The sequence below is a fragment of the Antedon mediterranea genome, chromosome 8 (assembly GCF_964355755.1).
Source record: "Antedon mediterranea chromosome 8, ecAntMedi1.1, whole genome shotgun sequence".
Lineage (NCBI taxonomy): Eukaryota > Metazoa > Echinodermata > Crinoidea > Comatulida > Antedonidae > Antedon > Antedon mediterranea.
This window is the reverse complement of record NC_092677.1, coordinates 10,650,631-10,662,771: the sequence shown is the minus strand read 5'-3', so window position 1 is coordinate 10,662,771 and position 12,141 is coordinate 10,650,631. Positions and strand designations below refer to the sequence as shown.

General features: G+C 28.5%; 2 protein-coding genes across 2 annotated transcripts; both read left to right on the top strand.

Annotated features, from left to right (window-relative positions):
• The first annotated feature begins 219 nt into the window (after positions 1-219).
• On the top strand, positions 220-3,811 carry LOC140056320 (eukaryotic translation initiation factor 6-like). Its single transcript, XM_072101655.1, has 7 exons — positions 220-412; positions 708-793; positions 934-1,109; positions 1,382-1,492; positions 2,074-2,139; positions 2,577-2,758; positions 3,234-3,811. The coding sequence occupies exons 1-7, from the start codon at positions 306-308 to the stop codon at positions 3,241-3,243; spliced, it is 738 nt and encodes a 245-aa protein (XP_071957756.1). The 5' UTR covers positions 220-305; the 3' UTR covers positions 3,244-3,811.
• Positions 3,812-5,063: 1,252 nt separating this feature from the next.
• LOC140057605 (uncharacterized protein C18orf63-like) lies at positions 5,064-12,125 on the top strand. Its single transcript, XM_072103321.1, has 6 exons — positions 5,064-5,179; positions 5,479-5,632; positions 6,167-6,243; positions 11,145-11,254; positions 11,801-11,897; positions 11,988-12,125. Exons 1-6 carry the CDS (start codon positions 5,090-5,092, stop codon positions 12,123-12,125), a joined length of 666 nt encoding a protein of 221 aa, XP_071959422.1. The 5' UTR covers positions 5,064-5,089.
• The last annotated feature ends 16 nt before the right edge of the window (positions 12,126-12,141 follow it).

Here is a 12,141-nt window from a genome sequence, read left to right as displayed (position 1 = left end):
CTAACTGTGACCTAATAAAAGTTGACCTATTCATTTACAATATATTATTTGGTAAAAAAGATAGTATTTATAATATTTTCAATTGTTTATATTATTACCAAAATTATTCTTGTAGCTAAATATATTTTAAATCATTACTGCATCATTTATTTAATTTTAATTGTCTTTAGACAAATGTTATGAAGCAAGATTACGTCATAAAATAAAAATTGCACAAGCAGACCGAAACAACGTGTTGTGTTCTGGTCTAAGGAAGTGACAGAAAATTACACTTTTATTCAAGTATTATTGTTAGTTTTGTCAAGATGGCTCTTCGTGCGTCTTTTGAAAACAATAATGAAATTGGTGTATTTTCAAAACTTACAAATTCGTATGCTTTAGTAGCAATCGGAGGATCCGAAAATTTCTACAGGTAGGCTTGGCTAATTAATAGAAAGCCCTTCTTCTTCTCTCTCGCGTCTGTCCGTACTCAGGTGGTTGGCCGCCTGCTTCACCCAATGGCCCACTGGACGTAAAGTGAGCCTAGCTAGGCCTAGCTCTAAAACCTTTTATAAGTCTGTTTGGTTTTTTTTATCATTTGTTAACGAATAAATAATAATTTAGGTAAAGTTAAAATAATTTGATAATTAATAAATGTTAAAAAAAAACCATAATTTTTAAAATTGTGTAAAATTTGGTTATGACGTTTTTTTCAATATTTAATTTAGTGTATTTGAGGGTGAATTGTCTGATGTTATCCCAGTTGTACGTTGTTCAATTGCTGACTGTAGAATAGTTGGACGCCTAACAGTTGGTTAGTTATTATTATCTCATTTTATTTTTCACAAATTTTCATTATGTTTTTTACTAGATATGATAATATAGTGTAAGTGAAAAAAAAGAAGACTTTAAACAAAACTTGCATAATAAATTACAATAAATAATTCTTTTTAGGTAACCGGCATGGTCTTCTAGTTCCAAGTAATACAACTGATCAAGAACTTCAACATATTCGTAACTCACTACCAGATTCCGTTAAAATTCAGCGAGTAGAAGAGAGACTTTCAGCTCTCGGAAATGTTATCGCATGTAACGATTACGTAGCATTAGCGCACACTGATATTGACAAGGTAAATTGATGAAAGGTGGCTTGATATATTGTCCTTTTTACTTACTACTACTTACTTTACAGCCTCGTCGCGGAGAGGTCCAAGTACTTCTTCATTTGGGCTGCCTTGGAAATACACATCACAAGATTTATCCATTCATTTCTATTCTGTGCAACTGCTTTTATTTTTGCTGGATACTTTTTGCATCATCAAATTATTATTAATTTATTTACCTTGGTTATTTATTATAGTCAAAAAAGTGTTTAAAACATTTTATGCATTTCTTTTTGCAGGAAACAGAAGAAATTATAGCAGATGTTTTAAAAGTTGACGTGTTTAGACAAACAGTTGCTGATAATGTCCTTGTAGGAAGTTATTGTGCACTCAGCAACCAAGGTGCACTAGTAAGTGATGGAAAATAGATTCATCATAAGATTATGTAAAGAATTTGCACAGCGATGCGTCAGTTCCATCCAATACATACATGGATTTGTTCCCTATTACTTATCATACTCACAGTATGGTTCTAAAGCTCTCTCTACACTATCGAACTAGTTTGACAAAACAAATGTGATGTGTCCAAATATGGTATTGATATGACATCATCAAGTCCATATATGGGCACATCACATAGAATTTGATAGTGTAGACAGAGCTTTAGAAAATCCAATGAATTCCTTATCTCCTGAGTTCAAACCAAACGATATGTCAATAGTGCTATTCCATTCGCCAAACTTCTTACTGATAAATGATTCCTGTTTTCATCTTGCACAATTTTTGTGTTACTTTGTCTCCACATTTGGTTTTTGCCATTTTCTATTTGTATATTTTAATAATAATTTTTGATATTTCTTATCTGTATTTTTATATTATTGTAAATATTGTTGTAATTCAGGTGCTGCAACCACAATATTTTTGAATAAATGGTTATAATTATTACTATAATGTTATTATCAGTTGCTGACATACTGTTATTTATTTATAGGTTCACCCGAAAACAAAAATTGAAGATCAAAATGAACTGTCATCCCTTTTGCAAGTGCCTTTAGCGGTAAGATATTTGTTTCATTGATATTTTTTTTGGTATGATTCAAACCTTTGAGAAGTAGTAAATAATAAATAAATTTCAGTTCCTGCTGTAAATTTCAAAACAATGTAGTATTATTCATTGTTATATTTCGTAGAATGAGTTGTATTTTTAGTGAATATACATGTACAGTATCAGCGAAAAAATAGACAATTCAAATTGTCTTTCTCGTTAAAGGTTTGTCACCATAAATAGAATTCTCTTAAGCTCTGCCTACCCTATCAAACTAGTGACAAAAAAAGTAATGGTAATAGTGATATGAAATCATCGTGTCCATATATGGGAACATCACATTTTGTTGTCATAAAATTGGATAGAGTAGACAGAGCTTTATAATTTTATGCAAAGTAATTTTAGCCAAGCTGATTGCAATGATAGAATTTACTTGTTACTTTCCCTAGGCTGGTACTGTGAACCGTGGTTGTGATGTCATCGGTGCCGGTATGGTGGTGAACGATTGGTGTGCATTCTGTGGTCTAGATACCACAAGTATAGAACTGTCGGTGGTTGAGGGCATATTTAAATTAGGTGATTCTAAGGCATCGGGAATTGCTGCACCAATGAGAGAATCTCTTATTGACAGGTAAGAACCAAGTTACTAATTGTGGTTGTAGTCTTCATATGCATTAAAAATTTTTGGGTCCAACTCTTGAAATCTAAAGCTTTGTCTACACTATCAAACTAGTTTGACAAATGTGATGTGCCCAAATATGGGAGTGATATGATGTCATTTTTTTGTCACATAAAGTTTGATAGTGAAGACAAAGCTTTAGAGAAAAAAAATGCTATTGCTTTTTACTTATAATTAAAAACTGAAACCCCATTTACAGTCTCTGAACCCCATACGCAGCCCAAAAACTGAAGTGCCTTTTCCAGGCCTAAAACTGAATCTCGTTTGACAGGCCTAAAGCTGAATCCCGTTTGGCAGTCTCAAAACGTCAGATGTATCAGAGAAGTTTGGTTGCAGAATGCATTTTTGAGATTAAGAATTTTGAGCTATTGAGCAAATTTTCTAATTATTACCTGATTGATGATGTTCTTTTCTTCTTACTTTATAGCATGACATAAGGCAACAGGTCACAGATCAGAGGTCAAAGTTGAACTATCACTTGGTTACAGATACAGAAGACCAAATGAACATTGTGGGTTATATAAAGCTTTATATTAGAAAGTATTATAGTTTTTGTATTCCTGATGGGCTCGCATTAAAGGATGTATACTACAATCAATTTGAATTTGCAACGTCTAGAATTAAAGGAATATGCAAATATGGTAATTCAGCACTGGTCAGGATTGTGACATCTCATGTTTTTCTTCTAGTTGTTGCAAAATTCTGTGAAGCATAAGTAGTAATAATAATGTTCCAGTAAATTTAATTTAATACTGCTGAAATAATATTTTTTATTAGTCATCATACATACCATAGTATAAAAGTGACTCAAAATAATGAGAGGCAATCCATGATTCAACTTTTCAATCTTTATTTGATCATCATCAGGAATGATCATCATCATTATACCAAGGATTAGTAATGATGATTTGTTTTAAATATCATGGTTAAATATTAATTTTAAGATACATAGTGAATTTATGTACTGTATAAGAAAAAAAATAAAATCTTATGTACCGGTATGTAGTCTATTGTTCAAATATTTTCATTTCCAACTGAAGACACAGCAATTAAATACCACAGAGCATATCACTACCTCTGAATTGTTTTTAATTAGAACCATCTTGATATAAAAATAGTAGTGAAAGTAATATAAATTAAAACTTAGAATTAATAAACAGATATAAAAATTTAGAAAATCAACAATTTAAAAAATAGCATTTATTTAAAGGATTTCCAAAAAAAAGAATTCTTTAAATTGAAACTGAACATTATTTGACTCAATTTGCTGCCCATACATAAACTTTTACAACTGATGGTTCCCGGCGGCGCGGCATGGAAATTTAAAGGGCGGACGATTGCACTTGTTTTCAGATCACTTTATTTCAAAGTAAGATTATAAATTAAAAACTTAAATATATTGAACTTAATTTAATACTTTCTTGTAAGGATATTATAGACCTATATAGTTTGTAGGAATAGGCGTTATAATTTCTATACTTTTATTTCAATAATACAGTCTAGCCTAGGCTAGGCTAGCCTTGGCCTAGCTAGGCCTAGGCTACTACTACTAGGCTAGTACTAGGCTAGGCCTAGTATTACTAGCCTATAGATAGGCCCCATCAACCAGCAAGAGACCTTGTTGATGGCTAAAAAAGATTCTGTGGCGTAGGCCCTGTCTGGGGGCAGGCCTAGAGGCTAGGCCTAAATCTATTATGTTTTGTCATTTTTAGTATTACTATTAGGAAATGGAATGTGTTTGATGTCAACAGTTTAACGTCAACAACAAAAATGTATTCACAAACAAGTAGAGCCCAATGTCTGTTTTTTGCAAACCTTGGCAATGCAGAAAAGCTTTTGTCAGTTGAAGCAAAAATAGAAAATCAACAAAACTCACCAGAAGCCTTTCAGAAAATGAGACCACAGATTATGAAATGCAGGTATAGTGTAGATAACATGAGAAATGTAAAACCATGGTAAAACATACTAACAACAAACATCATTGTAAAATTAATATCAAATATAACATGCTAACCTCTATTTCTGTAAGTCAAGGCCTAGGCCTACTACAGTACTATACTATAATTTTGTTTGTAATTTTTAGTTTTCTATAGTCGAGTCATGTATCAAATAGCAGTTCATTCTATACAACTTTTGTCCATGAAATAAAATTCACCATATTACAAAAAAATTAGAGTGGGTTATACCAATAAATGCTCAAAAAGCAGGGTAATTAAAGTATTTTATATTTACTACAGAGAGCTAATTTTTACTGAGCCTTTAGTGATTGCCTCACCATGTTTAATGGAGGATGGTTTCATATTTGTCGTAATGCATCAAGGCTTTTGGAACACTGGAAAATTACAAGAACGCTTTAAGAAAATGGGACTGAAAGTAAGTATCGTGGGACTAAAGTAATTCTGTACACTATTATAAATGTTGGCGTTTTCTTACGATCAGAGCAGTTTACACCAGCCTTTGAAATATTCAAGCCACTACAAAAAGAATGTTATTATGCCTCTCTTCACCCAGGTGTACAAACACAACACAAATTCACTTATTACTGGCTGCAACATTATGAGAGTATGTTTTCAGAAAAAATGCCTGGGGTAATAATGTGAAGCGCTTAGAGGCTTTGTGCAGCAAGCATCATATAAGATCGACTATTATTATTATTATTATTGTTTTTATAGCATAGTAATCCAGTTCCAGTAACAAATGCAGTGTTACAAGCGTGTTTAGCATACACTCTACGAGCAAAGATAGCACCATTATGGAATAAATGTAGGGACATCTACATTCAAGGCAGGGACTTTCTGTCATCTTCCACAAGGTGTAATGCCATAAGTAAGTTCTGAAAATTAGAGGCAGATCTGAGGTTTGTGTAACAGGGGAGTGCTATTAATAGTAAAAAATTGTCTATATATGGAATTTTTATTCTAAAATAAAGTGATCAATAATAATACTAAGCATTTATAAAGGGCCCTGAACTTTCTCACAGAACTATAAGAATAAAAATCTATTTGAACAAGAAGAGATTTAAGCCTGTTTTCCTGTCGACGTTAGTCGACGCTATTACTAACAATAATCAGCGATCTTCTACGTAAACATTGAAATGATAACGATTTACAGGAAAAGGTACTCGCTATTGTCATCATTTCAACTTGATCGTTTTCAAACGATCGTCGTTGAACTGTTAACGATCAACGACGATAGATAAAATTCAGATAAAATAAATTTCTTAATGTGTTCTGTCTCTCTATTTTGGATTTAACCTGTCTTATTCTATCATACTTATTATAGCAATATAGGTTAAGAAATAATTCATTATGACTTTTAATAAAACAAGTAAACTTTAATGATTTTATTGTATTCTTATAGAACTTGAACTGACTGTCAGTAAATGTGAGATTTGTTTAGCTGTGACACCTGTAGGTGTAAGAATGCCAACATTTAAGGTTAGTAATAGCAGAAAATATAACTTACATACATATTAACTTACATACATATTAACTTACATACATATTAACTTACATACATATTAACTTACATACATATTAACTTACATACATATTTACTTACATACATATTAACTTACATACATATTTACTTACATACATATTAACTTACATAGATATTAACTTACATACATATTTACTTACATACATATTAACTTACATACATATTTACTTACATACATATTAACTTACATACATATTTACTTACATACATATTAACTTACATACATATTAACTTACATACATATTAACTTACATACATATTTACTTACATACATATTAACTTACATACATATTAACTTACATACATATTAACTTACATACATATTTACTTACATACATATTAACTTACATACATATTTACTTACATACATATTAACTTACATACATATTAACTTACATACATATTAACTTACATACATATTAACTTACATACATATTAACTTACATACATATTAACTTACATACATATTAACTTACATACATATTAACTTACATACATATTAACTTACATACATATTAACTTACATACATATTAACTTACATACATATTAACTTACATACATATTAACTTACATACATATTAACTTACATACATATTAACTTACATACATATTAACTTACATACATATTAACTTACATACATATTAACTTACATACATATTAACTTACATACATATTAACTTACATACATATTAACTTACATACATATTAACTTACATACATATTAACTTACATACATATTAACTTACATACATATTAACTTACATACATATTAACTTACATACATATTAACTTACATACATATTAACTTACATACATATTTACTTACATACATATTAACTTACATACATATTAACTTACATACATATTTACTTACATACATATTAACTTACATACATATTTACTTACATACATATTAACTTACATACATATTAACTTACATACATATTAACTTACATACATATTAACTTACATACATATTAACTTACATACATATTAACTTACATACATATTAACTTACATACATATTAACTTACATACATATTAACTTACATACATATTAACTTACATACATATTAACTTACATACATATTAACTTACATACATATTAACTTACATACATATTAACTTACATACATATTTACTTACATACATATTAACTTACATACATATTAACTTACATACATATTAACTTACATACATATTAACTTACATACATATTAACTTACATACATATTAACTTACATACATATTAACTTACATACATATTAACTTACATACATATTAACTTACATACATATTAACTTACATACATATTAACTTACATACATATTAACTTACATACATATTAACTTACATACATATTAACTTACATACATATTAACTTACATACATATTAACTTACATACATATTAACTTACATACATATTAACTTACATACATATTAACTTACATACATATTAACTTACATACATATTAACTTACATACATATTAACTTACATACATATTAACTTACATACATATTAACTTACATACATATTAACTTACATACATATTAACTTACATACATATTAACTTACATACATATTAACTTACATACATATTAACTTACATACATATTAACTTACATACATATTAACTTACATACATATTAACTTACATACATATTAACTTACATACATATTAACTTACAAATAAATAAGAACTGTAAACACAATTGTAATGGTAGTTACAGAATTCAACTTTGGTTATAAACTATTACAGAATTAAACACTGGTTATAAACTATTACAGAATTAAACACTGGTTATAAACTATTACAGAATTCAACACTGGTTATAAACTATTACAGAATTCAACTTTGGTTATAAACTATTACAGAATTCAACTTTGGTTATAAACTATTACAGAATTAAACACTGGTTATAAACTATTACAGAATTAAACACTGGTTATAAACTATTACAGAATTCAACACTGGTTATAAACTATTACAGAATTAAACACTGGTTATAAACTATTACAGAATTCAACTCTGTTTATAAACTATTACAGAATTAAACACTGGTTATAAACTATTACAGAATTCAACTTTGTTTATAAACTATTACAGAATTAAACACTGGTTATAAACTATTACAGAATTCAACTTTGGTTATAAACTATTACAGAATTCAACACTGGTTATAAACTATTACAGAATTAAACACTGGTTATAAACTATTACAGAATTAAACACTGGTTATAAACTATTACAGAATTCAACTTTGGTTATAAACTATTACAGAATTCAACACTGGTTATAAACTATTACAGAATTAAACACTGGTTATAAACTATTACAGAATTAAACACTGGTTATAAACTATTACAGAATTCAACACTGGTTATAAACTATTACAGAATTAAACACTGGTTATAAACTATTACAGAATTCAACTCTGTTTATAAACTATTACAGAATTAAACACTGGTTATAAACTATTACAGAATTCAACTTTGTTTATAAACTATTACAGAATTAAACACTGGTTATAAACTATTACAGAATTCAACTTTGGTTATAAACTATTACAGAATTCAACACTGGTTATAAACTATTACAGAATTAAACACTGGTTATAAACTATTACAGAATTCAACACTGGTTATAAACTATTACAGAATTCAACTTTGGTTATAAACTATTACAGAATTCAACTTTGGTTATAAACTATTACAGAATTCAACTTTGGTTATAAACTATTACAGAATTCAACTTTGGTTATAAACTATTACAGAATTAAACACTGGTTATAAACTATTACAGAATTAAACACTGGTTATAAACTATTACAGAATTCAACACTGGTTATAAACTATTACAGAATTAAACACTGGTTATAAACTATTACAGAATTCAACACTGGTTATAAACTATTACAGAATTAAACACTGGTTATAAACTATTACAGAATTCAACTCTGTTTATAAACTATTACAGAATTAAACACTGGTTATAAACTATTACAGAATTCAACTTTGTTTATAAACTATTACAGAATTAAACACTGGTTATAAACTATTACAGAATTCAACTTTGGTTATAAACTATTACAGAATTCAACACTGGTTATAAACTATTACAGAATTAAACACTGGTTATAAACTATTACAGAATTCAACACTGGTTATAAACTATTACAGAATTCAACTTTGGTTATAAACTATTACAGAATTCAACTTTGGTTATAAACTATTACAGAATTCAACTTTGGTTATAAACTATTACAGAATTAAACACTGGTTATAAACTATTACAGAATTCAACACTGGTTATAAACTATTACAGAATTAAACACTGGTTATAAACTATTACAGAATTCAACTCTGTTTATAAACTATTACAGAATTAAACACTGGTTATAAACTATTACAGAATTCAACTTTGTTTATAAACTATTACAGAATTAAACACTGGTTATAAACTATTACAGAATTCAACTTTGGTTATAAACTATTACAGAATTCAACACTGGTTATAAACTATTACAGAATTAAACACTGGTTATAAACTATTACAGAATTCAACACTGGTTATAAACTATTACAGAATTCAACTTTGGTTATAAACTATTACAGAATTCAACTTTGGTTATAAACTATTACAGAATTCAACTTTGGTTATAAACTATTACAGAATTCAACTTTGGTTATAAACTATTACAGAATTAAACACTGGTTATAAACTATTACAGAATTCAACACTGGTTATAAACTATTACAGAATTAAACACTGGTTATAAACTATTACAGAATTCAACTCTGTTTATAAACTATTACAGAATTAAACACTGGTTATAAACTATTACAGAATTCAACTTTGTTTATAAACTATTACAGAATTAAACACTGGTTATAAACTATTACAGAATTCAACTTTGGTTATAAACTATTACAGAATTCAACACTGGTTATAAACTATTACAGAATTAAACACTGGTTATAAACTATTACAGAATTCAACTCTGTTTATAAACTATTACAGAATTAAACACTGGTTATAAACTATTACAGAATTCAACTTTGTTTATAAACTATTACAGAATTAAACACTGGTTATAAACTATTACAGAATTCAACTTTGGTTATAAACTATTACAGAATTAAACACTGGTTATAAACTATTACAGAATTCAACTTTGGTTATAAACTATTACAGAATTAAACACTGGTTATAAACTATTACAGAATTCAACTCTGGTTATAAACTATTACAGAATTAAACACTGGTTATAAACTATTACAGAATTCAACTCTGGTTATAAACTATTACAGAATTCAACTATGTTTATAAACTATTACAGAATTAAACACTGGTTATAAACTATTACAGAATTCAACTCTGGATGTAAACTATTACAGAATTCAACTCTGTTTATAAACTATTACAGAATTCAACTCTGGTTGTAAACTATTACAGAATTCAAATCTGGTTGTAAACTATTACAGAATTCAAATCTGGTTATCAAAGCTTAAAAAAGGTTTTCAAATTTTACAACGCAATTTAATGTTACAATAGAACCACAATTTAGGGGACACTGTTGGGACTACGAAATATGTCCCCTGAATGGGGGTTGGCTTTAGTATTCAAACATATATTGCCCCTGTTCAAATCACAGGAAAATATCCCCTTAATAGGGTTGTCTAAAGGAGGCGTTCTAAGGTATATAAAAAATTGTATTATATATAATTATCAAACGTTTCATTGAAGGATTTTCTGTTCTTTATATATCCCTCCATATACTGTAGCAGAATGATAAAGCCAATGATAAAAATGGATTTGTTTTATTTTAAAGCTGCAGGATTTTGAAATTTGCCCACCAGTGTTAAACCATTTTTGGAATTCTAAGGATTACGTGATTCAAGAATTCTCAATTGATGATAAATGGTGTCATGTACTACCAAGGTATTCTGCAGTTTACTTCGACTAAGAAATACTGGAATGGTGTCCGGCGGGGGATAGTTTATTACCATTAGTTAGGGTCTAATGTAAAGCACCTAGAGGGGTCATTGATCCATTAGGCGCTATATAAATATTGTTTATTATTATTATTATTATTATTTCCATTATTCTTAACTATACTTAAGCTCTGTCTACACTATCAAACTAGTTTGATAAAAAAAAGTGTGATGTGTACAAATATGGTGGTAATATGCCCAAATATGGTAGTGATTTGTCACATAAAGTTTAATAGTGTAGACAGAGCTTAAAAGCCATAGGTAGTCATAGCTTTCTGTCAGCCATTACCACTTTTTAGATCCATTTTAATATTCATTTGGGATTATAGAAAGAGATGATTTTATTAATTAATCAATGGATGGGCCTTGTGACAAACTTTATTGGTGAGAATGGCCTTTGTTTATATAAAGAGTATTACATGAAAATGGTATTGTTACCAATACTATTATAAAATGACATAAAAATTAGTTGTTATCTTGCATGCATGTTTAGTATGAAGAAAGGCAAACTTGTGAATATATCGCGCTATATACCAGAAACAAGTCCATTCAAGTCCTTTAAAGATATAAAAAGATACTGGAAGAACACCGTAAGTTTTAATAAGTAAATAAATAACTTTTACCTTTTCCATTGCAGTCAGTGAGTATAGCATTTCAGAATATATATTTTTTTTATTTAGTATGGATATCGTTTGCCAGAAGATGAAGCCAAAACAGTATACTGCAACATTCACTTTCCTGGCATTGGTCCAATACTCTTTACGTATCCTTTTGTAAAAAGGCTGGATGACACAGGCAGTCTAACAACAGGATGCTGAGCTCCGGAGATCAAAG

What these genes read in the sequence shown, in the direction of transcription:
- LOC140056320 (XM_072101655.1), top strand. Translation starts at nt 306, where the DNA reads ATGGCTCTTCGTGCGTCTTTTGAAAACAATAATGAAATTGGTGTATTT. An exon ending in GGATCCGAAAATTTCTACAG is followed by an intron (nt 413 to 707) that starts GTAGGCTTGGCT and finishes TATTTAATTTAG; the next exon opens with TGTATTTGAGGGTGAATTGT. An exon ending in TCAGCAACCAAGGTGCACTA is followed by an intron (nt 1,493 to 2,073) that starts GTAAGTGATGGA and finishes ATTTATTTATAG; the next exon opens with GTTCACCCGAAAACAAAAAT.
- LOC140057605 (XM_072103321.1), top strand. Translation starts at nt 5,090, where the DNA reads ATGGAGGATGGTTTCATATTTGTCGTAATGCATCAAGGCTTTTGGAAC. An exon ending in CACAAGGTGTAATGCCATAA is followed by an intron (nt 5,633 to 6,166) that starts GTAAGTTCTGAA and finishes GTATTCTTATAG; the next exon opens with AACTTGAACTGACTGTCAGT. An exon ending in AAAGATACTGGAAGAACACC is followed by an intron (nt 11,898 to 11,987) that starts GTAAGTTTTAAT and finishes TTTTTTATTTAG; the next exon opens with TATGGATATCGTTTGCCAGA.